General features: G+C 36.3%; 4 protein-coding genes across 10 annotated transcripts; 1 reads left to right on the top strand and 3 right to left on the bottom strand.

Moving 5' to 3' along the window:
* Positions 1–718: 718 nt before the first annotated feature.
* Positions 719–1,762, bottom strand: LOC113728133 (late embryogenesis abundant protein At1g64065-like). The gene has a single exon (XM_027252653.2). It carries the CDS (start codon positions 1,685–1,687, stop codon positions 1,025–1,027), a length of 663 nt encoding a protein of 220 aa, XP_027108454.2. The 5' UTR covers positions 1,688–1,762; the 3' UTR covers positions 719–1,024.
* A 3,350-nt stretch (positions 1,763–5,112) lies between these two features.
* LOC113728132 (uncharacterized) lies at positions 5,113–8,940 on the bottom strand. Of its 2 annotated transcripts, XM_072076592.1 has the most exons (5): positions 8,520–8,940; positions 8,232–8,317; positions 8,056–8,116; positions 7,114–7,200; positions 5,113–5,522 (listed from the first exon to the last, which is right to left on the bottom strand). In XM_072076592.1, the coding sequence occupies exons 1-5, from the start codon at positions 8,598–8,600 to the stop codon at positions 5,430–5,432; spliced, it is 408 nt and encodes a 135-aa protein (XP_071932693.1). In that variant the 5' UTR covers positions 8,601–8,940; the 3' UTR covers positions 5,113–5,429. The 2 variants fall into 2 exon arrangements, with proteins under 2 accessions (XP_071932693.1, XP_027108453.1); XM_027252652.2 differs by lacking the exon at positions 8,056–8,116 and having other exon boundaries at positions 7,114–7,204; positions 8,520–8,927.
* A 1,142-nt stretch (positions 8,941–10,082) lies between these two features.
* LOC113728131 (desiccation protectant protein Lea14 homolog) lies at positions 10,083–11,657 on the bottom strand. The gene is made up of 2 exons (XM_027252649.2): positions 11,278–11,657; positions 10,083–10,662 (listed from the first exon to the last, which is right to left on the bottom strand). Exons 1-2 carry the CDS (start codon positions 11,478–11,480, stop codon positions 10,365–10,367), a joined length of 501 nt encoding a protein of 166 aa, XP_027108450.1. The 5' UTR covers positions 11,481–11,657; the 3' UTR covers positions 10,083–10,364.
* Positions 11,658–13,970: 2,313 nt separating this feature from the next.
* Positions 13,971–23,773, top strand: LOC113733243 (E4 SUMO-protein ligase PIAL2-like). 6 transcript variants are annotated; one of them, XM_072076590.1, is made up of 17 exons: positions 14,310–14,449; positions 14,728–14,780; positions 15,422–15,494; positions 15,856–15,921; positions 16,900–16,965; positions 17,056–17,138; positions 18,117–18,168; positions 18,242–18,328; positions 18,992–19,119; positions 19,192–19,240; positions 19,387–19,471; positions 19,555–19,650; positions 19,761–19,812; positions 20,003–20,054; positions 21,713–21,829; positions 21,894–22,145; positions 22,910–23,773. In XM_072076590.1, exons 4-17 carry the CDS (start codon positions 15,898–15,900, stop codon positions 23,525–23,527), a joined length of 1,761 nt encoding a protein of 586 aa, XP_071932691.1. In that variant the 5' UTR covers positions 14,310–14,449; positions 14,728–14,780; positions 15,422–15,494; positions 15,856–15,897; the 3' UTR covers positions 23,528–23,773. The 6 variants fall into 6 exon arrangements, with proteins under 6 accessions (XP_071932690.1, XP_071932688.1, XP_071932689.1 ...); XM_072076589.1 differs by lacking the exon at positions 14,728–14,780 and having other exon boundaries at positions 13,971–14,449; positions 18,257–18,328; positions 19,052–19,119; XM_072076587.1 differs by lacking the exon at positions 14,728–14,780 and having other exon boundaries at positions 13,971–14,449; positions 18,257–18,328.
* The last annotated feature ends 929 nt before the right edge of the window (positions 23,774–24,702 follow it).

The raw sequence follows: 24,702 nt of genomic DNA, 5'->3' as shown, positions 1-24,702 counted from the left end.
AGAATTTGCATCATAAGTGTCTATAAATCAGGCGTTGGAAGTATCTAAAACATAGGAATGAGGAGATATAATAAAAATTAATTTAAAAAATTGATAACTAAAACTAGTCTATAACTTTTAAAATTATATTATCTGTAATATATTCGTATTTTCCTAAAAAGGATACCTTATTTTTCGAAGTTATACTATTGTCCGTTACGTTGGTACCTTTAGAGATGTTGTATCATTTAAATATAAATAAGGGAATAGAGTGAGATAGTAAGGTGTTGTTTGATAACTCAATTCAGCACTTAAATTTAATGAACTCAGATATTAATACGTTCAGACGCATTTGATAACCAAACATTAAAAATATGAATTAATTAAGTGGTACTGAATTTTTTAGGTAAAATTTACTCCCAAAAATAAGTGATAAACTATCCACTTATCATTGAATGTGATATATATTCAATTATATTTAATGTAATATTTAACAATTCAATAATTTAATAGATTCAAACTTCAAATTTCAGATTTCGATTTTATCAAACGCATCCTAAGTGCCATTCAGATGGTCATAGCGTTGCCAGCAATTTATTTATTCATAAATAAAATCAATATGTTTTTCATTTCTTTATTTTAGAAACAAAAAGCATGAGATTAAAGGACAAATGAGGTCAGTATTAGCAGCATGTAGAGAACATACTAAATATACAAAAAAGTTTAAGAGAAACTGTACTGAAAAAACAGAACACATCTATATTACTCCTCATCTGTAGCATGTTTAAAAAAATAAAAGCAAAATAATAGAACCTGGTATATCTATATAGTTACAATGATTGTTTTTTTTTTTTTTTTTTTGGTGTAAGTGGGGTTTCAAACAAAAAAAACCCTCTCACTTTCACTTCCTCTATCGTACCATCCGATCCTTCCCCCGTGTAGTAGTTAAAATGATGAAACATCAATCCTTAATAACCGTACAGAACACACTACCATGTAACGGAAGCAAAAAATGGAAGGCCAACTAAGTACATGCGTACCCCATCTAGAGCTTGACTTTCCGCTTGCAATCCTGACTTTGAATTGTCCTGCTCGTAATATTAGCAGCAACGGTGCAATTCATCCTCACAACAACATGTTTCTTGAAAATATTCAACATGTTCACCCTCCCACCAACTCTCGTGTAAGTAGTCATGGGAAGCAAACCAGAACCCACATCACTCTTCAACATGGGAGAAGAGAGTAGCTTATCCATGATGAAATCGATTGTCACGTTCATCCGCAAGGTTCTTCTAGCCTTGGACTTCCCCGGCAGGGTATGCGCTTCGCCGACCAACATGCCATGATAGAAGAGACTGGTGCTCGCGTTCTGATACTTGAAAGTTGCATAGTTGGGATTCTTGACGGAGACATCAGCGGTTAAGGTCATGTTGGAGCCAGGTTTTGGAGTTGTACCGTTCGGTACTAGCTCAAGCTTATCGATCGTAACACCATTGAGTCTTATAACAGGGTCTTTTACTTTGAAAACGGTGAAGATCAAGACTATGACCACTACAGCTTGAAGGAGGAGGAGAGCAGAAATGAATCCACAGCACTTGATGCATCTTTTTTTGCTGGCTCCTTTGAAGTACCAGGCGGCCTCTTCATCATCGCTGATTTGTCTTTCTGAGGCTGGAGCTAGCGGCCTAACCTGATCCCTTTCCCCCATGGGGCACTAATTACTAATTAGTTGGAAGTGATCGGTGCTTTTTGTTACGGAGGGTTGGAGGGGGAGACGGGACATTTTGTCTGTCTAATGTTTTGACATTTATACTGGTAACCCCGCTGTCCAGTGTTGACTGTTGACTCTGGGCTCATTTTCGGCTTATCAGCAGCAAGGATAGTAGTGCTGTCCCTGCTTTATTCGGGAAGAATGAGAGATTTTCAAGGAATCTCTCTTTATCAGCCTAACACACTGCTGTCTACAAGACTACAAATGCAATACTCGAAATCATTCCCAAGTGCAAACGTATGGAGCGCTGACTATTTCTCCAAGACGTAATACTTGAGAGAAAATAAGGACAATGCCCTGCCAACATGAAAAGAAAACGAAGAAATGATGCGGAAAAGTTAAGAGGCCGTTTGGATTGCATTTTCCGTCATTTTTCATGAAAAAATTACTGTAGCGATTTGATGTATGTGAGGAAAAAAAGTAATAGGGAAATGTGATCACGAAAAACAACACAATTTTTCGGCGAAAAATCGCAATCCAAACAAGGCCTTAGATACAAGCACAAAATTAACATATGAATAAATAATGAATATGTTGTCGAGAATGTTTTGGTTTAGCGACTTTAAAAATTAAGGATGTTAAGGCTTTGTTTGGAGAGCAATTAACACTGTAAAGAAAAATTGTCACTTTTTTCATGAACGTATTTATTTTTCAGTCATCTTTTTATCTTACATATATCAAAGAGTAAATCTTTCCTACACTGACGGTGTATATATTATCATCGTTAGATTCATGACATGTGTGTAAAAGTTAAATTTTAAATTTAAATTGTGCATAGTTGTCATTCACCCGACGCTGACAGTGTATACACTGTCAATGTAGGAAGGATTAATTCTATATCAATCGTTACAGTAATTTTTCTATAAAAGAAAATCCAAACAAAGCCTATAAGTTTGGCCCATCAACATAAAGCACGTAGTAATGCAACTCTATAAAGGGAACATGGGCACGGTCCTGATTTTTCGTTCTCTTATTTTGATTTTGAAAAGGAACAAAAGAAATTTGTGAAGCCCTAAATTCTGCAATAAATTGCTTTTATATCTGGTGAAAATATAAAAGCGAAAAAGAAGAAGAAGAAAGCGTGATCCCACGGCCGATAGACAGGCAAAAGGAGAGGGGGCAAAAAATCTGCTTTTACTTTTATCATATTATTGTAATTCCCATCTCAACAAGTACCGCAAATTGACCACCGTACGCCAGAAAACAACTTTTAACGCATTTTTCCTGATTAGTCTAAATTAGTTTCAAACTATTGGGCTTGTGTGTGTGTTTATTTATTTACTTTTCTGGAGCAATTGCGAAGTGGTCAAACAATACGAACTGCCGAAGCTGACCTTTTTATGTACACTGAGAATGAGGATTTGCCACGAATTTCGGGCAACCCCAAGTTCTAGAAGCGATTCCCTCATCAGATATTTTTTAAACTTGCTTTAAGAAGCTTGTGAACAAATTCATTATATATAAAAAAAAAAGCCGCTGAATTGTCATGTCTCCTTTTGAATTGAACTTGCAAAAAACTACAATAAAAGTAAGTCGAGATTAACAGATTACGTAGCGACTTCTTTCCAACTACAATTCTTTTTTTTTCTGGGTTGTGAATTGCCGTGTACAAAAATAAATCCAAGTATTAAAACAAGTGCATAGTTTTTCCAACTACATCATTATGCCAAAGATTTCCCACAACCAAGAACCATATGAAGCAGTCAATTTTAGCACGCCGGGAAATTTTAGGCACGCTGTTAGTGTCAACTCTCAAGTACGTTGTTAGTATGATTTACAGGAAATTTTAGGCACGCTTTGTAAAGGGGTAGACCAATTGCATAGATTACCACCACCTCCCGGTTGACTCTTGATCTTGAGGAGATGAGAGAATAAAGATAGATTAATAATCCACCATAATTATTGTTGTCCTCCGTTTCCTTTTGAAACTTGGCCCTGTTTAGCAGACGAGTCTTTTAGGTATTTGTTTAAAATTTTACTATAATTTATTGTAAAAATCGTAGATAAAATTTTTGAATATTTTGAAGTGTATAATATAATTTAAAATTTTTGAGAAATTTTTTGATATTATTGTAATTAAAGTTATTAAAATACTTGTAAAAAATAAATTTGACCAAAAATTTGTTTGTCAAATAAGCCCTCAAAATATCTCTAAGAGTCAGACATCCTTCTGTGACCGCAATTATTTCTTAATCGTTTCGTTTTCGTTAATGGTCAGAAAGTGCTGAATCGGAAGTTTCTGGTGGATTCTTTTAGCGGGCAAGCTGTAGATCCTTTTGTCTTAATGCGATCAAGACCTAGAAATGCAACAGTAAAAAGCTGCCACTATTTCAAATTTGCAAGGGTCTTGCGGGGCAAGAAATCCGAGGTCTAAAAGATTTCAAAGGAAAATTGATCTCCGTTTTACAAATAATTGCAAATTAAATGGTTGCTTGCAGCTGGATGCGTGTCCCGATAAAAGTGCAATGATGGTGATAGTGTGTTAATGCTGTACCCAAAAACAGTTGGGACTTGTGTGAGATTAAAACTTTTCGGCATTCCAAATTTATTTTTCTTATTAGCGATTAAAACATCTCGATTGACAAGGAAAGGCTGGCCACAGTACCTTTGTGACGAACAAATGTCCCAACACCATTGTTGATCACTTGATTTTGTCAAATAGGTGATGGCGGTCTTCTGAAGTTGCTTTGCCACATCGCACTAGAAACATGTACGGTAACTGCTCAATTCATGCAGCATAGCTGAATATCAATATCGTTAGTTCAAAGTGGCCCCAGTTATCTTCTGTACATTTAATTTGTTGTATATATTGAAGCAACTGCAAGTGTGAAACGCAGATAGGTTCACGTCGTGAAGTTCGGACTTTAGACCTCTCCTTCAGCAAACAAAGTCACAGCGGGTAGATCCCAAGGATTCAAGAACACCAGCTACTTTCTGCAAGCAGTGAAAGAAAAAACAAAAAAGAAATAATAACAAAACACAGAGAGATAGAGAACAGGGAAATGACTCCTCAATCCTGCATAAAAACTAATACTTTATTTGGGAGACAGCTACTGTCGGATGCATCGCGCCATTCTATTTCTAATTCCCAGTACCCAGATCGACGGTTCAACCTCCTCGAAACCAAAAAATCATATACCATGTTGGCCAAGGAATAAGATCAATATTTTCATGGATTACTCCATCATTTAATCATTTAAGCTAAATTAAGTTACCATACTTTTTCTACCATGCATCGAAATTATACAAGTAATGCATTTCTACAACTAAGTCCGCAAAGGGGATACATAAAAAATCTGCAGACACCTTGTCCCCTTTTTCTCCCCTGCAGCTTACGTGGACACGGGCTTGAAGAAGACATAAAAAAGAAAACCAAGCATTGCTCCAGTGTCTTATTATCGGAAAGCGCTTTGAGTTGCTGATAGTTTGAACAAACAGAAAGCTTTAGGCTGCTGATACATAGGTTTACTAAAACAAACATGAACTAACGCAAGCAAAAGTTTAGATATTTCAATGTTGTCATTGGCTACAATAGACATCTAAGATATCAATCATTTTAGCTACAAAAGAAAAAATTGGCTTTAGATTCTCAGATGCACAAAGAAACTTTAAAACCAAAACCTTCTCTTCTGGAGCAAGAAACTCTGGTAAATTTTGCCTCCAACCCATGAGCACAGCTTCAAAGGTACTTTCTCGCTAGGGCTCTAACTTTTGTATCAAAATGGGATGATGTGATGCGAGATCCAGGTAGATAAAGTGGATTAAGGAGAGTCTGAAATTTTTACACGTGCCATCTATAAGTTCATGAGATATACAAAACTCTGAAGACAAAATAACGCCGAAAATTCATCAAAAAGTAGCAAGATATATGCTTTTACAGCATGAGAAAATCAGATATATTGAGTGCCTATACAAGTCTTGGTCTCTACACAGTGACAGAGTAGTTCAGCACAGCACAGCAAGCACCCAAAAAAAAAAAAAAAAAAAACACATGCAAGCATTTGGCCGCCAGGCAACTTCTTGCAACAGAGATTTCCCAATTAAAGTACATTACAATAAAATATTGCAAATAACTACGACTTTATTTTGTTCGATTATAATTTCGGCTATTTCCACTGTTTCCAAGTGTATCGATGCAGACAACACAACTACAACGGGTAGGGGCTGAACCATCATTTATAGGTAGAAAACTTTTTGTTTCAAAAGCTCCATTTTTTGACTTTCCAGCCTGTATTAAGTTTTGATTTCCACGTAGTGTATGTTCACCAGCTCAGGAGAGGAAAACTAGGGCATGCATTGCAATTGACAGGTAGTAAAACTTTTCAATCTAGAATTTTGAAGCTTCTTATTTCTTGATGCCACAAATCAGGCCTTACAGGGTTAGCACTCAAAATAGGTCCTTACGGGTTTTGGAAAATCTTCTAGTAGAGTCAATCTGTTTTGCCCTTGAGTACCTAAAATATGCTTCTTCTTCCTTCCCCCCTTTTTTCCAGTTGAAGTTGCACATGAATTTGAATGTGAGCAGAAGTTTGCAAGTTTCAAACTGTTTTGCCCTCTGAACTTTCCTTTTCCCTTCTCTCAGAACATATCTACATAAGTACATCAGCTATTCCTCACATAACCTACACTTATAATTCATGGATAAACTTGAACTCAAAGTAGCAGTATGAAAATACCTGCTGCAGAGCCATCATAATCTGCAATCCTTCAACTAAAAAGTAAACCAAATCTGTCTGTCTCTGTGTGTGTGTGCAAAACACATGATCATGCACATAGCACCCACAATATTGTAATCTTGTCCGTTCATTGTGTTGTAAAAACAGTATGCAAACAGATCGAGTTTAGGAGGGTAGGAAAGGCACTGGTTAGAATTCTGGGATAAGAACTCTAGAAAGGGAAAGAGACCACAGCATTTGAGCTCAGTGTAAAGGCTGCATCCTTAGTTTGTGAAATTGAATTCAAGTTCCATTAATTTCTTGCCCTGTGTCAACAACAGACCAGCATATGGGCATCCATGAAGGTCAAAAACACTGTTTTGAAGGCTAAAAACCATTAAATAGATTCAAACTGGACAAATGGCGAACAACCATGACAGTGAGATTGTACACAATCTTATAAACTCAAAGGTCAAAACATGACAGATTACATTTCAACAAGCAAACTGATGATTCCCAAACCACTAATAATTCTCATTCTGGGCAAGTACATTGAACTTGATTGGTGAATCACCATTTTGGTTTCATTTGCATTAAATAATTGCCAACAGGAGAACAGTATGCAGATATAAATTAGGATCCAGAACTATAGTAGCATCCAAGCTGGACAGAGTGGCATTATATATACTACGAAGAAGACTTTTATACCTTAATATATAGCTCATGAACCTCTTGGAAGAAGCTTTTGATTCCATCATCATTACGAGAGTCGTGAAGCAGCATCAGTCGAGTATGTAATCTTTTAGGTCAAAGAAACAATACTCATGGTATTATACAAAATTCAGTTCAAACACCCAAATCAAAACAAATTTGTGAAGACAACACAAGCAAATTGGATATTGTGCCCAACTAGAAATTATAAATAAAAAAATCAAGGTTAATAGGCATTCAGTGCTTCTGATATAAAAGTTCGAATGGAATCTCCAATGGTTGCAAAATGTAAGAATTAAGGGAAACAGCAAAAATGACTATTGCATAAGAGAGAACTTCCAATGGGAATTAAACCATGGAAGAATCACTAAGTTTTGGCAACACAAGGCTGTACATATGAAACTAGACTATAGTACGAACTGATCAGATATCAAAGAAAACATCACTGAGGCTGTAAAAAGTGCACAGATCACATACGCATGTAAAGTAAGCTCATCCATAAACCAGTCTTCCAACAAAATTGGTCATTGCAAGAGTTTGTACGTCCAAATACAAATCAATCGGGGCCAAAGTTATCCAGAGCTGACAGCAAATTTTGTAGTATCAGCAGACTTGAGAGCAGCCTCTGCTAAACTAGATTTCCAGCAAAAATGGCCAAAAAAACGAGCAAAGAAGGTTCGTTTTAGTCTAGTTTTTTGAGAGGCTAAGAAATTTTCAATCCAGAACTAGCAAAAAGGTTTCCAATAAATCCTATGGCATTGCAAAATCGAATGACATCCACTTCTATTGTGGGAAAATTACTATAGAGAATCTTACTTTACTCAGCAATACTTGTATGGCTTATTGAAGGATAAATCAACATCTAATTCTGTTCCATATATTAAAACCACTAAAACTCGAGCTTAAATGGCAAAAAATAAAAACAAATTGTAGGATATGACCAGCAGTCACGTATACTGAAACCACCAGATCATTGAACCTATCTATTCCTTTCAGAAACCTGCCGCAAAATTTAAGTACAAAAACATGACAAATTTAAACCAAAAAAAAAAAAAGACGATCCTAATTTCAATCGACTAAAAGAGAAACCAAAAAACTGTAATGTGATCTCTCACATGGCACTGGTAGTCCAGGCTAGGTCTTGGACAATGTCCAACGCGGCATGTAAAATAAACTGGTGCTGATGTGCCGCATCCTCTTTCTACCATAATTGAAAAAATGTCAGGCGATTATAACCAGGATCTTTAAAAAAAATCGAATTAAATTTCATGACTATCAACGACGAAGCTATTCCAGATTGCCAAAGTAAATTGTACAAGAATTATGCGAAGTTTTGAGATGCCGGTGCCAGAGAGAGAGAGAGAGATAGAGAGAGAAAAAGGTAATAGGAAACAGTAGAGTACCCTGGGAGCGGCGCCGACTTCAGCTTCGTAGATTGGGATGTCGTTCTTGCTGACTATCATAAAGCACGCCGTGTTCGCCATCTTCTTCTACCTTTTGATTTTTTTTTTTAACTTTTAATTTCAATTTTCCGGTGAAAAGATGTACTGCAAATAGCACCGGAGACTGGAGAGTAAGATCAGTTATGGCGCTGGATTTAGCTGATTTCAATAAATAAAATAATTGGTAGATAAAATGTCCGAGAATTTGAGACTGAGAAGTCAAATGAAATATAGAAATTAAGCCTGTGTTGGACCCCTCGCAACTCGCAACTCGCAACTCGCAACCCGCAACTCGCAGCTGGATCTGGACTTCAGAAGCAGCAATAGAAGCGATTTAACACGACGGAATTAAATGGCACCGTGTAAGTGTGTAACGAGAGACGTTTCGAGCCACGTTGGTTGGAATTTGGCTTCATAAATATACTAAATAAGTTAAAATTGAACACAATTTTAAACTCATAATTTTTTTTTTTAAAAAAAAACCTTGAGTATAGTGTTTGAGCTTGTTTATACCCTTCTTATTTTTATCTGTAAATAAGTTAAAATTGAACAGATTTTTAAACTCATAAAAATTCCAAAAAAAAAAAAAATCCTTGAGTAGAGCGTTTGAGCTTGTTTATATCCTTATTTATACTTGTAAATAACTTAAATTTGAACACAATTCCATACTCATAAAAATTTTAAAAAAACTTGAGTAGAGTGTTTAAGCCTGTTTAATACCCTTATTTTTACCTAAGATATACTAATTAGACACTCACTTTTTGTATGTATAATGAATAAATAGTCAAAATATATTTGTTTATATCATCACCACGTTATTCAACCACTTTTTTTATGAGGATATACATCACATAAAAATAATGCTATAGTATTTTTTTTTCAAAAAATTATCCCAAATATTCTACTATCCAAATACTGTTCGCAAAAGTTGAATTTTAAATTTAAATGCATCATGAATTTAACAATGACAATATATACACCGTTAACATATAAAATATTAATATATATATATATATATATGTACATATACACTGTCTTAATCTTACTTTTAATCCTGTGTCCAATAGTAGTTTGAACTCATAATAATGGCTTGATTTTGTTTTCTGTTACACTGCGCAATTAACCAAACCAAGCGTACACAGCACCTTCATAATGTCAATGGTGTGGCCTTTACAATCGATGTGCGCCCAAAGCATAATCTTAATTAACTGCCTTAGATCTAAAAACCCTCTGATCTAAAAATGTTCATATGCAACTCTACATAACCTTAATTAACTGCCTTAGAAGATCTAAAAATCCTCCGATGAGCCCAGTTAGAAAATTACTGAGCTTTTTATGTCGGTATGCCAGCTACAAATTCAGAGAGCCATATGCATCTACAAAAGCCTTTACTCTGCTCTTGCAAATATTTCACACGAAAGGGATGTAGAATGGACTCGATCAATTGTGTCTACAGTTTCCCCAGGACATGCAGACAGATGAAATCAGGGAAGAATTCAATCCAGCAAATTAAAACATGCTTGGTGACTTGGCAAGTTCAGGTGCTCGTATAGAAGATAGTGGTGTGTTCCAGGGCAATTGTACAGAGAATAGGAAGATTACTCGCTAATTTCACCATCTTGTTGCCTTCCCAATACAAATAACGTATCATCATCGACTGTAAGACAAAGGATCATAAGCTGCAACTAATACAAATCAGTATCCCATTTATTGACTAATAATAGCAACATCTTATCAGCCAAGCCCAGATGCATCTATCTGCTTTATTGATCATATTGGAAGCAGGTCTTTCACTTTCACTTATCATCAGCATTCAGCAGCAGCAGTTTCATCATCCTTGGATTTACCACCACCACCAAACAAGTCAGAGAAAGTAGGGAGCTTGATTTCGCCCTTCTGAGACAAGGGAATGGTGAAGTTTCCAATGACAGGGAGGTCGATGATGAGACCAAGATCCAATTCGTAATCGATGTCCCAATCTCTCCCGATGTCTCTGGCCAAACTCAACAGCACGCTGTGCGGCACCTTCACCGGAACCTCCAACAGGGTCGTCTCATCCCCCTTCAGCGACCCTGGATCCGGTATGTTACCAGACGCGATCACCCTTTCAAAAACAAACAAGCCCATAAAACATATCAGGCAATTGAATTGAATTCAGTCATCAGGATTATTCCAAGTTCACATAGAACACTCAAGGCGTACTGTAGCACTTTTTAACATCTGAATTGACTAGATAGATGCCTGATCAATCAGAAATTTTCAATGTCTAGGAATTAAAATTTGCCAAAAGAAATGAATACATTGGAAACATTAAGGCTTTCTTGATTGATTGAAGAAAAATTCCCTTTTCTCTCCTCTCAGACCATCGAGGACTGTTCTAAGGAGCAGCCATCCATTTGACTAACACGTACTATGACAAAATAAAAGTGGGAATCTGATACTGCTAAAACTTTTCTAAACAAAGTTCATTTTTTTTTTTTTTTGAAAAAAATAACTTTCATAAACAAAGTAGCATATACCACCAAATACTGCTTAGAATAGTTGTAAAAGTTAAAAAGCCGTAGGATCGGTAAACGTTAGTTGCATCATACTAGTACTACATGATTCAACCGCCCGCCCGGAAGAGCAGTAACAATATATATATATATATAGAGAGAGAGAGAAGAAGAAGAAGAAGTAATTTATTCAACAAGAAAATTAAAAAAAAAAAAAAAAAAACCTGGTGGCGCTTTTGAGAACGTAAGAGATCTCGCAGATGGGAATGGGGACGCTATAGGGATTCTTGACGGAAACCTTAGCCTGATAGGTGATGCATTCCCGGCTAATTCCTTTAAGATCTACGTCGGTAACGCTGGCCTCCGGCTTCGGCATGTTCGCCACCTTTTCTGCTACAAAATTCTTTGCCTTATCTACCAAATCCATTCTGATTCTATTTCTAATTCTAATGTTGTTTCTTTCTTTCGGCAATCAATCACCCAATCTTAATCAAATATCAGCCAACCACATCAGATATATTATATATATATATATATATCTGTGTGTGTGTGTGTGTGTGGGATATGATATGATCGCTGGAGGAAACGCGTGGCTGGTTTCCAATGTCGTGCTGGTACTAGTTTAGAGCTTTGATTGAGAGAGCCATTTTGATGCGGACATGGCACGTGTGGGTGATCCGCGTTCTTGGGTCCGTGTCCCATTGGTCGGTACCGCCACACTACCAAGAGAATTTTTCAGAAAGTGGAGAACAGAATCTTCCGTCTCACTTTTTCTACTATTTTCTGTCTCAATATTTATTAAATCGTGATATGTTTTTTCATAAATATCATATTTTAAATTTAAAGAATAACCAAAAATTCATTAAAAGTCTATTTTAAGTTAAATTTTACCTTTTATTCTGTGATATTTTAAATTCTAGAATTTAAAAAGACAATAAAATCAATTAAAATAGAATATTCGTGAATAATATATTACAATTTAATAAATATTAGGATAAGAAATGGTACACAAATCCTTCATAAAGAAGCGGTTCAATTTCATATCATTAATGGGGCATTTTTTTTTTTTGGTCAACCGTCACTATCTACTTTACTCTTATTTTAATCTATTCTGAGAGGTAATTCAACTAGGTTAAGAGGAATCAATGGAAGCTTCTATCCCAAATCGAAAGATCGTGGGGTTTTCATCCTGGGTTTAAGGTCCATGGGGTGTCCGTTCTATCACCAATTGGCTGGATCGGGTTGCTCTGTGGGTCCCCCTTAGTCTAATTAAGTGTGTATGTGTGTTTCTTTCGGTGTCTGGAAAAAACAAATCCATATTTGGTGAGGGTGTGCACGGGGCGTTGGGCTTCCATCCCACATCAGAAGATCGTGGGGTCTTCATCCTGAGTATAAGGTGCATGGGGTGCCCGTCCTGTCACCAATTGACTGAATCGGGTTGCTCTGTGGGTCTCCCTTATACTGCTTGTTTATCGGATCGATTTATCCGTTAACTCTCGTGCTTAGTGTAATTAAGTGTATGTGTGTGTTTCTTTCCGTGTTTGGAAAAAAGAGGAATCAATGGGAATTAAACTACCATTGAACTATTTTGATTATTTTTTTCTTGACAAAAGCAATTTCATCTTAACAATAATATTTTTGGTGGAGAAAAATATTTGAAGATGGCTATGCTATCAATGTTCCGAATTGCATTACTTCGAAAACCGTTTGCTAAAGCTAACCAGGTGTTGCTCATTTGTATATCAATTTATCAATCAATACTCACTGCTCAGTAACCAAAAAGAAAAAAAAAATTTGGTTTTGGAGTTAAACATTAACATAAAAGCGACCCGTTCTGACTAGTGGAGCATTGTGGGAATGGAAGATTCCAAAAGCTGATCCAAAGTAATGGGAGCACATTTGGGCCTGCTGAGAGAGATCAATCCTCAGAATCCGAGCAAGGTTCACCAAGAATCTAACTTAAAAGGACACCCAAACGACAAGGCAAAGTAACCAGCGGGAGAGCCGGATATCTCCTTCATATAGGATTTCCCCATAGTGGCCGTGAACAGAGGTAGCTCCCGGGTTCGCCAAATAAGGCTTAGCTGATCGTATTACCACGGAGTCAACTTGGCTCGATTTTAAGTGTGGTCTATTTTTATTTATACACACATTTTCTATTACAAATGAAATGTCCAAGACTTATTATTGAAGATGTCTCTTCACAATAATTGTGGCGGCGAAAATACCAATTCAAGTTCAACGGATTCCAAAAAATGTTTGTTATTGCATGGATCAGAATTACTTATAAAATTTCCCATGTACTAACTCATAATTAGGTCTTAGTAACTAACTATTTCCAACTTGACAATATAAAAGGGACTTTTCAATAAGTTGTATGCTTTAAAGATGATTTGTGTATCTCGTATAATCCATTTTTTAAAAAGAATTTTCTCTCACTTTAGAGTCATCTACATATGTTTGTCTTATTAGGTTAATTTCGACATGAAAAGCAAGAGAATTAGACTCGATGTACAACTTTCAAGACGATAAATAATTTACATTAGCTTTCAATTTGAAAGACTCATATTGGAATTTGACACTTTATATTTATCATGAATTGTTTCTATCATATTTTGTAGCTTTTTCTCAAAATATATAGCTGCCAAAACAAATTTCACTCTTAAGTAATTTTTCAATAAAAAAAAAGGCTACCTAAGTGCTTCACAAAAATAAAAACAGGAAAATAATAATGTATGTTAGTCATCAATACTTTTGTATAATTTAGATTCTAACACAACCCTTCTATCTTGTGAATCACATTCAACAAAAGTTCACGGTAATTATTCTAAACATTTCAAACAATCTCTTATCTTTTAGAAAACGTATTAGTGTCTTAATATTTGTTGTGTGTCGGAGGATAAGACGAAAGAGAGGTAACGCACGGGAAGGAAGTTGACCATTGGCTTTCTGCTGGCGATGGTCTGTAGAAGACGAAAAGGACGGTAAGGACTGCTTACCTTGATTGTCAGACTCCGTCCCCAGAATTCACATAAACCCAACGCCTCATTCAAATCATAACAGCTCTGCCACCACTCACCACACCAGATATACATCAGCCGCAAACAGACCGGGTTCAAGAAAATTAAACCAAAAAGGGGAAAAAAAATTGCAGTCTTAATAATCCAGAGCGACAGAGAAATAGTGGGGAGTGATGCAGCAGCAGCCTTGCACAGGGGGACCTTCCACCACCACCACCTGCAGCAGCAGGGTGGTGAAAGCCTTGCCGGATGGCAGGGATGGGGCAGCGTCGATCCTGGTAGCTAAGGTTGTGGACTTGATGTCCATGCATTTGGATGCTGGGGTTCTCCTCAACAATCCTCCTCTACTAGCCGACCTCTGCTTCTCCTTGGCCAAGTCTGTCTCTCGCTTCTCTCCTTTCCTTGCTTTGTAACTGCTACTCTTGCTTCGTGATCATGAACACAGTTGATTACTCTTTCTTTTTTTCTTTTTTTTTCAATTTTGCTTTTTATTTCATGGAATTGAATGTGGGATTTTATTGTCATGAGGTATCTCAGATACGTGAATGTTTTAGTTCTTGATATCTATTAACAAATTGATGGTGGCTTTGATATCTTCACGTGCTTATCCTGTTATTATACAACTAAAGTGCTCTCATTTTTAATTCGATATAGCTTTATGAGAGGATTATTCAATCACTATGAAGCTGGCTAGGAGGTTTTAACAGGTTTTCTTCTTCTTCATTTTTTGTTTTATTTTTCTTCTCTTGGTTCTGGAATGGAGGGTGCTTGTGGGTATGAAGCTGCGGAGGATGCTTGTGGTGTGAGAGAGGGAGAGAGTGAGCAGCTGATTACACGGAAAGAAATTTTCAAAGATAGTGGAAAGCAACTAACACTTGGGGATTTCTCTTGTAAACTGATCTGGTACTTGGCATATGAAATTATCAGGGATATATTTCAAATGTAGAACATCAACTCACAAGCATGTACTTACTAATCTATGTTTCTGTTTAATCTCTGCATGATTGATTTATCTTACCTAACTGCAAAACTGTTACAATGACTACTTGTTTGAAACCTGCACTTATCTTTGTTTGAAAAGTTAATGCATCCAGTTTATCTATTTCACAAATGCAAAACCTGCTCAAAAGCATATATTTGCCACGTAGGTTTGTGTTCATGACATATTTAGTCGATATGTGGCTGATCTTTACTTAATCAAGGCCAAATAATCTAAATGATTGGTTGTTTGAGCTGTGTTTTGCCTTGAAATGTTTGAAAATCCAACATAGCCAATCCATAGTATGTGCTGTTACTAGTTAGTTTGATCCTGTCGTCGCTGACTGACCCCTTCTATTGCTAAATGCAGAGGTATTGACCATGCAGTTGCAAACAATGAGGTCCCCAGAAGACGTCGCGACTTACCCCCACTGTTGAAACAGGTAAGTCATGCTTAAGTAGTGGATCCTTGGTAAATCAGGTAAGCCATTTGCTTGGAATGGTGACTAACTTTCTAATTATAAATCATATTGTTCTCATCTGGGGTTACATTTAACTCTTTGGCGATTTAAACTGATCAGTATTGCCAATTACAGACAGACTTTTCTGGTAAAGCAAATCTTTCATAAGTTGAAAAACAATGTTTCATGGATAAGTATAAGTCATGAAAGGAAAATCACAGGCATTTTTCTTGTTCATCCTTCTTTACATTTTCAACACATGCTTTCTCTGTTTATCTGTCCTCTTTAGTATGGAATCACTTAAATAACATGATAATTTAACATATTCTTGGTGATCATCCAGGTGTATGGATCTCCTAATAATTTGGCTGTCCAAGTGGGTTTAATGATGCTCACAATGTCTATTCAGGTATAAGAGGCAATTAGTCTGTTCACTGGAAAGCAATTAAGCGAATGTCTGAACCTTTCTGCAGTCAGAAACCTGATTGTGTCAGCTCATGTTTGGTTTGCTTTGTACTGATGGATAAGATTATTACTATACTTCTTTGTGTATAAACTTAGGTTGCCATAGTTTAGATCTGAGCCAATTCTTTTTCCATATGCATTTTCTTTTTTGAGGTACTTGGATGATGGTTAACTACTTCACTTGTGTGGAGTTTATTCCCTTTTGACTTGACCATTTAATTTCTTATCCTCCCCGTAGTTTTTAATCTTCACAGAAGTAATTCATGCATTGGACTTCACAAACTTGCTGCTATAATAGGTAGCGTGATAAATTCATCTCCTCTATTATTTCATGTGGAGAATGGAAAAGTAGATCAAAATGATCTTTGTTATGTATGGTTACACAATGCTCATGTTGTAATTATGGTTTTCCATTCATACATTATATATGAGGAACCTTTTCCAGCTTCTTCATTTTAAAATAGAAAAGTAGACTAAAATGATCTTCAATACATTATGGGACATAATAATCATAGCCAAGTGGATGAAAAATGAGCACTAACCCACGGTTTGCTTAAAATATTTCAAGTGATTTTTATCACACTATTTTTATCTACACATGTGGGGATACACACTGTGTATGTGTGACATACAACTATCAATTGCTTCTTAGATGGTATAACTTGCCAGACATAGAGCATTTGGATCCACATCCGTAGTTATATAGAACGTTCACTTTATGCCAGGGTTCTTGTAAATTGGATAAAGCTTTATGCATCTGAGAATTTTAATGATACCTTATCCTTTGTACTGTTCCTCCTTCTTTTTGGTATACTTTGGTTTTGGATGAAATGCCAAGCTAAAGCTCTCAGATATATCCTCATCCTAAAAGAAGGAGATTAAATTACTTCTGATATGGTCAACTATGATGATCTTTTTTCAGTGCGCTTGTAAGCTTGAGTGGTTTTCTGATCAAGAAACTGATGATCTCCTAAAACTTGCCAAGGAGGTCAGTTGGAAATTATGTGTTTTCTTCATTGGACGCAATGAACTACAGTGATATGACATGCATCTGATTCTTGTTTTGGTGAATAATCAGGCCATGAAATCCTTCTCAGATCCTGAGTATATTCTCATTGAACCAGCTCATGCCTCTTACTGGGTGTCAGTGGTAATGTCAAGGTCAAGTCATCATCCTTTGCTTTGTGCTACACAACAACGGAATTTTGTAATTTGAGTGAAATGTCCTCTCAGGCTGTTGTAACTATATTGTGTTTCCAACACATTCCATATGCATGAGAAAAGTTAGCTAAGATGAGTTTTCAACAGTTGATCTCTGCATCATATTAACTAAGTATTCATAGGACATGCAGAAGAATACTTAAATAATTGACATTGGATTGAATGCTTGTTTTGTAAATGGAGTTGCTCATATTGGCACCTTCCTAAGTTGATACACTAAACACACAGTTGGATGTTGTTTATTTACCATTTCTATTTTCTACTCCAGAATAAGTTCAACAACAAAGCGATATTGTTATGGCTTTCGATGTTATCTGCTTAGACTGTTTCTCTTTCGGTTGGAATTTTTGAATATTAAAGACTCTGGTCCTTGGCCCAAATATTAATGCATATCTCTGTCATTGCCCCCACTGTCGATAAATTATGGATGATAAAAGGCCACTTTCGGATGCCATGGAGACATAATTTATGTGTAGTTTTGCCATAAAGGAAGATCGATGTCATGGCCCTCAGTTTTTACTTGTGGTCCATAAAATTTTGAAGGAAAGCTTCCCTTAGTGCATTTAAGTTAAAAAAAATTAGAGAATTTAATTTTGCCTTTTCCTGTTGGAAAGTCTCTTTACAGGTATTTTTTGCCTTGATCAATAGATGAATGAATCTCAATCTTTACATTCTGATTTTAACCATTACTTAACATCTGCATTAACCTTAAATGGTAACAGGCATAACACAACCGGAAATAGAGATTTATCCTTCACTACTTATTATACTTGTGTGCACGTGCATATATTATCCCTATCTATTTCCTCTCACATGTGCTTACTCACTGCCTCTTGATGTATCACAATATATAACTTTCACAGTTATTTAGGCATAATGCAAATATTGAAATTCGTAATGGGTATCTCTCATCTGCAGATTCTACCCAAACATGAAGGTAGAGAGATTGCTTTTTTCTGTACAACTGCAGGTAGGTTCATAAATTTAATCATAGAAGATGATTCTGTGGCATGTAGCAGCAAGACTTAATAGTGACTTAATAGTTTGTACCTTTGCAGTCTGGGTATAGATTTTGTGTGGCCAACTTCCCAATCAGAAGGGGTACAATATCTCCAAAGCAGGAAAAAGTAGTAAGTTCACGTTGCATTAGTTGACATTATGTTATTAAGTAAAGTGAATAATTAGAAGTTGTCATATCCTCTAAAACTTTAATGTTGGTTAGTTTGGAGTCTTTTCTTAATTGTGACTTCATCTTGTTTCATGTTGTATTTCCTTTTTAAAGTGAAAAGGTTCTAAATAAATGATTCTAACCTTTTAAAAGGAACAAGAGTAATGTTATAGCCAGAAAAACAATATTCTTTTATGAGTGAAGGGAAAAGGAAGAAGTGGGAAGCGGCAAGTGGGTATGAATGAAGCCCTGTCTTAAGATGAGAAATGAAGACTTTTACCTCTGGGTTATATTTGATATTCAAATAAAGCTACACTGTTACTTATGCATGACATATGCTGTCCAAATATATTTCGTATGTTTCTGTTGTACAGATTTAGAAGGTTTACATATAGAATATTTCTGAGAGTCCAAAATTGTTTATTGCAACATCTAATTACTCAGTGGGTTCTCGTTGGATCTCCCTGTCCATGGACATTTTAAGACCTTCTTCTTCCTCTTTGAGTATTGTTATGTACAAATACCCAACATGTATAGGCACTGAACTTGTCTAATAATAGCCATTATTTCCTTTTGATCACATTTCATGCTGTCATCTTTAATCTTTTCTCTGTTCTTTGCAAAGAAAGCAACAATTGGAGCTTGTATTCATTTCTATCCAACGACTCATTCAAATTCTATGCAGCACCTACTTGTAGTTCACGTAGACAACTTGGCGACATCTGCCTGTATCATCACTCCAGCAGAAGCGAAGTATGACCTGCATTGTTGTTATTCTTTTTAAGACATGTTTCTTCTCTCACTGTTGTTTGTGTTTTGTGATAGCTTCCTTTTAAATGGACAAGGAGTAGAAGGAAGGACTATTGTATCAATGGTCTGGTTATTTCTAACCAAGCCTTTATGTTGAAGAGTTTTTCTTACATGTAATATACACTTATGATGATCTGAATGACATTGCACATTTTTTTATTGAGTTTGTGGTGCATTCTTTTCCTTTTTCCCTCTTTGTCTCTATGCCAGGACAGAGGGCCTCAACTTCCTACAAACGTGACCGGAAAGCTTAAATTTGGAGTTAATTGTCTGCAAGCCATTGGTCAATTTAAGGGTACGCACAAAAACTTGTATTCTTTCTTAAGTTGGTAGGAAGTCTTCCATTCTTGTTCCCATTTTTGAAGAAATATTCTGCAGGTAATTATCTTGTTGTCATTGCTGTGATGACTACTACACAATCTTTTAATCTGCTGGAGCTGCAAGATGTAAAGCCAATTGCTTTAACTAACTCAGGTAACCAGTTGAAGCAGTAGGATTCTTGAGGCTTATCAGAATCAATCTGATGTATCTTTGTTCTGTTAATTATGAACTGAGACATTAAGTTGCTTTCTTAATGTTATCAGAAACTCAGACCATGCAGATGTCATCGAAAATTTCACTCAACTGCCCCATAAGGTCTGTTTTCTCATATGCTAGCTTAAAGATCAAAAAGTAACATTATACTGTACAATATATTCAAACGAGAGTTTATTCCTGATAGGGGTGAAGTTTGTATGACTGATGTTTCATCTTTGGAATTAAATTTTTGGCCTTTTTCATGAATACCATGTAGCTCATTTTCCTTCCAATTTTCTTTTTTAATCAGCAAATCTCGTATAAAAATGCCTGTGAAAGGGAAACTCTGCAAGCACTTTCAGGTAAGCTGGCGATATTACTATTAGATGTGAAAGTACTGTACTATGTCCGAGTATGCGCTTAGCACTGACGTGTGGACACATGGGAGATGTTTTGGGAAAGATGATCCAGGCATCTTATAGCTCTGACTCGTACAGTAATGGAAGTATGCTTAATGTATACCCATAAACAATTTATATATGAATTTTAATAATTCGTATATGGTTTCCCATTGATGCCTTTGCCCAAGCATGTGAGCTCTAGACTGATGGCCTGAGAGTGAATAGATAAACTGATTACCTTAGCCAGTCCTTATCTTAGTAACTGCATGTCATGAACATTTCAAATAAGAATCTATTCTTCAAGTCTGACATCCAGATAGCGTAATTATGTTGCAGTATTACGTACAGATGCCTGTACATTGTGTCAATTGGTGCAGACAAGCATGGAGCTTGTGTAGGAGCAGACACCTTGTCTGCTGATGGGCCACATAATCCTAATTCTCCAGTTTCCGATTCAATACTGACTTCTTCTGTTAAATCCACAATTTGAGCTCCGTGCCTATTCATTTAGTATGTTTTAATCTCCTGAGCTTACCATCTAGAGGTATTAATTAAGTTTTCTTTCACGGACATCAAGTTGTCTTCAAAAAAGCTCCTAATTGGTTTTGTCTTTAATTAATTTCTAGTCAGCTACAGCAGATAGTTTCATATATAATGATTGTGTCAGACTTCTCCAAAAGTAGACTCATTTCTGAGGATTACTGACACCGTCAAACTTATCTGGAGTCTTATTGATTGAAAACAGCCACAAGTACTGATTCAGCAAAGTTTGACTAATAGAAACCACGAAAGAGAAGATTAAGGTAAAAATGGAGCAAAGAGAACTGCAAAATGAACCTGAGCCTGGTTATATAGAAGAGCTCTAAACTTTTTGTTGAACAGAGTGTCATCTAATGGAAACCATAAAGAGAAGATTATAGCTACAAAATGGAACTAAGAAAAAATCTACGAACCATAGAAACCCCTCTGTGGCTTTCTGGAAATCGCACGTGGAGGAGAGATACAATGGAGGCTCACTATTGATTATGAACTACAAAGAAGATTATTCCAAGTTTCTTGAAAGCTTGTGTAATGAATAATATTGAAAACAAACTGGTATATCCATTCTTCTAGGATTGCTAAAACACACCTCAACACTTAAAGACTTTTCTGTCATTTGTTTAAACTAAAATATTATAAACTAATTTGGCTGTAATTGAATACTTTTAGAGACTAACCTTTTTGTTACCCAAAATATTATAAAGCTTAATGTTCTTCTGCCTCTCTTAATTTTTATTTGTACAAATTTAGAGGCCGAGATAAATAAAACATGGAAGGCATCAATCATCTCAGAGCTAACTGATCCAGCCGTAACGTAGTAAATAATAACAGTAGTTTGTTCTCTTTTATCATTTTTTATCCTGTGAATTCCAAATTCTGCAGTACACATAGCTGCAGCTTCTATGAACCTGTTGACCTTCAGTACAGAGCATCCACCTATTGCCTTCATATTCTATGGTTTATGACTGCATAGTAATTGGCACCAGTGGCTTTTCGATGTCCAAAGGACTGGTAACAAATATTATGGCTAATAGTCAAGTCTTTTCTGATATTTTCTTTGAAATTCTTTGCATGAATAGTGCTTTGATTATGACAACTTCCTGGAGATCAACTCAAAGAGACCTTCTTGGGAATGTCCTCATTGCAAGCAGCCAGTTTGCTATGTGGACATATGCATCGACCCGAATTTTGTAAAGGTCTGTCAGATTTCACATTCATTAGCCTACTTTTTTGGATGGATGATCATTTGCGTCTTTGTAGGTCTTGAGTGAGGCAGAAGAAAAGGTTGGTAATGTTATTATGTCAGCAAATGGAGCATGGAAAGAAGACAAGGACCATCCCTCTCAAATGTCTGGAGACAGTCAAGTTGGGCAGCAGAATGATGAGAGTAGGTCTACAACAGACAGAAGCACATCTTTGCAGAATTACAATGAAATTGTTTCTGCTGCTGGAACTTCTGTGCCCACACAGAAGCCCCCATTAAATGTGCTTTGCTCAGCATTTAACATCAAGGTATGTATAGCTTCCTCTGTCTTTTCAAGTTGAACATTCTGGTTCGTGTTTCTTTACCAGCTTTTATTACCCCAACCACATTGGAGTCTGCTCCTCTTTTAGCTTCATTCAAGCATGGGTATTATTTAGTCAATGAGAGAAATGAAAAACAATGTCTAGTATGACCATAGTATTTTATGTTTAACTCTTGATATTAACTACAAGATCTATAAAATGGGTATCTGTGATTTTTATGGATAAGATCATTAGAATGACAGGGTTACGAATGATGCCTAGCCTTCTACATGTAGCAGCACCTCTTTTCACCATCCACAAGTGCAAAACGACTTGATGAAGAAGCTGGTACGTTGGGTGCTTTGTGAATGGCTAATTCCAGGGAATCCATTTGGAATGCCCCAACATGATTCTTTAGAATGTATGATGGTGATTAATTTATTTCTCCACCTAGAGAAATAGATGGGCAGAGACTGATATTTTCATGGCTAGGTTTGATAATTCAGTGATCATAACTGTAGGCATACTGGCTTGAGACCAGGCCTCCACTAGATTGACACTTCTAGTTGGTGAAGGTTTCCTGCAACAGTGTCCCGAATGTTCTATCTACTTGTTACCTCAGGAAGTTTGCTTTGTTGTTACGTGGTGTTATGTGTACCATTATTTGCTAAGTGGTAGATTATTATTGGATATATGCAGCGTGAATTGTTTGTTCCTCCTCATTGTATATCTTCAGTACTGCAATATTACGAAGTTTTACTTTATCACAGGGTCCAGTAAACAATGGCTCTCATCACAATTCTGTCCAGCTTCTTCAAAAAGATGGTCCTCCTCATGCACAAAGCTCAGGTGCTAACATTTCCTCAACCAGGCTGTCCTTCAAGCAGCAAATTCAACAGCACTGGAGTCTTTCAAACTTGAACACAGGTGAAGCCTTGAGCAACACTGAGAGTGTGGTCTGCAGTTCAGTTCCCGCTCCAATGGAACCGGGGAAAAGAATTGCGACAATCCAAACCAGCAGTGCTGTTCATCAAGCTGCCCGCTTACCAAAAGACGCTCCTTTTCTATTCACAACACCAAGAGCAAGCTCGAGGATGAATTCTATGATGGTTGATTCAACAGTGGTCGTTGAGGCAAGAAGAATCAGAAATGATGAACTGCAGTCGTTAGATGCAGCTGATGGTGAATCAGCACATTGGAGGCCTACAAATAGGATGAGGGGTGGCCTTAGAGGTGAGGCTTATTCTGCTGCACTACAACAGTTTGGCATTCAACCAACACTGCGGGCACAAGCTTCGCGACCCCCTTCCAGTGCAGTATCTATTCGTGGGCCATTAACCAATGCTGTTGCTGATAGAAGTGCAAGCGCTTCTCAAACGAAGTCATAAAAGCGTAGTTAGTAGATTCGACTAATCCATTATTAAGGAGCTGAAGCAGCCATTCGTGGGAGTGTGCTGTGAGATAGGATTGTATGGTTAAGTGTAGGATTGTGGGAGTGTACAGTTTTTGTTTTTTCTATTTAATAGCTTACAAATAAATACATATTTAGCCATCATCGTTCATTTAGAACTGAATACAAAGAGCCCATCACAGTTTTTGTTGCAAGTTTAATTTCAATTTCCTGTCTTTTTGTCTCCTACATCTTTTACCGTTTAAATTAAATTTGGCCTTGCCACTCTGCTGCTTTACATGTCTCTATCGTGCATTTTAGATTTTAGTTTTGTTCTAATGTGAGTAGCTCTTAGTTTAGAGCTTCCTCTTTCTTGCCATTTTTTTTTTTTTTTTGGGTTAACAAGGCCTACTCTGTAGGCAGACGGTGAGCCGTACAGCTTTACTTTCTCAAAATAAAATAGTTTCACCTATTTTCCATAGAAGAAATATGTTTCTCATGTCATGCATTGAGGAAAAAACGATGCGGATTTCATTTTCTCATGAAACCTGCTGACTCCATCAAAAGGATGAGAACGAGAAGAAAGGGTTTAAAAAAAGGGTTTTTCAAAAGTGATGTCCAGCACTGGCTAACACATGTACACGTATTAATAAGGGTAAAATACAAAAAAGTTCCTATGATTCAGTTAACCTACAGAAAAATCTCTTATTGTTTCAAATCATACATTTTGACCCTTCATGATTTGAACTAATTTGAAATAGCAACGGAAATTGTCAAAACTAACAGAGGCGGATGAAATGACCCTAACATATATATAGATAGGTAATAAAAGACCTTCCAACAATGATCCTCTTAAGCATATTTAAGGAAAAACCCTCTGTGGTTAATCCAATTTACAAAAAGCCCCCTATGGCTATGGTTACATGTTGCTTTTATTTATTTATTTATTTTGTGCATAGAAATAAAGTAAGTTGTATTTTGAAGTTTTTATTTATTTATTTTGTGTATAGAAATAAGGTGAGTTTTATTTGAAAATTTTTATTTATTTATTTATTTTATGTATACAAATAAGTGGAGTTGTATTTGGGAGTTTTGGATTTTTTTTGGAAATTTTATGAGTTCTAAGGGGTTTAATAGTATATCATCTAAAAATTTGATTTAAAAAATTATTTT

The sequence above is a fragment of the Coffea arabica genome, chromosome 2c (genome assembly GCF_036785885.1).
Source record: "Coffea arabica cultivar ET-39 chromosome 2c, Coffea Arabica ET-39 HiFi, whole genome shotgun sequence".
Classification (NCBI taxonomy): Eukaryota; Viridiplantae; Streptophyta; class Magnoliopsida; order Gentianales; family Rubiaceae; genus Coffea; species Coffea arabica.
The sequence above is the reverse complement of the archived record's forward strand: the minus strand, read 5'-3'. Positions and strand labels throughout refer to the sequence as shown.

What these genes read in the sequence shown, in the direction of transcription:
- LOC113728132 (XM_072076592.1), bottom strand. Translation starts at nt 8,600, where the DNA reads ATGGCGAACACGGCGTGCTTTATGATAGTCAGCAAGAACGACATCCCA. An exon ending in CAGTATACGTGACTGCTGGT is followed by an intron (nt 7,201 to 8,055) that starts CATATCCTACAA and finishes CCTAAAAGATTA; the next exon opens with CATACTCGACTGATGCTGCT. An exon ending in TTCATGAGCTATATATTAAG is followed by an intron (nt 5,523 to 7,113) that starts GTATAAAAGTCT and finishes TAAAAATTTCAG; the next exon opens with ACTCTCCTTAATCCACTTTA.
- LOC113728133 (XM_027252653.2), bottom strand. Translation starts at nt 1,687, where the DNA reads ATGGGGGAAAGGGATCAGGTTAGGCCGCTAGCTCCAGCCTCAGAAAGA.
- LOC113733243 (XM_072076586.1), top strand. Translation starts at nt 14,247, where the DNA reads ATGCAGCAGCAGCCTTGCACAGGGGGACCTTCCACCACCACCACCTGC. An exon ending in TCACTCAACTGCCCCATAAG is followed by an intron (nt 19,813 to 20,002) that starts GTCTGTTTTCTC and finishes TTTTTTAATCAG; the next exon opens with CAAATCTCGTATAAAAATGC. An exon ending in AACTCTGCAAGCACTTTCAG is followed by an intron (nt 20,055 to 21,712) that starts GTAAGCTGGCGA and finishes TTGCATGAATAG; the next exon opens with TGCTTTGATTATGACAACTT.
- LOC113728131 (XM_027252649.2), bottom strand. Translation starts at nt 11,480, where the DNA reads ATGGATTTGGTAGATAAGGCAAAGAATTTTGTAGCAGAAAAGGTGGCG. An exon ending in GTTCTCAAAAGCGCCACCAG is followed by an intron (nt 10,663 to 11,277) that starts GTTTTTTTTTTT and finishes TGTTTTTGAAAG; the next exon opens with GGTGATCGCGTCTGGTAACA.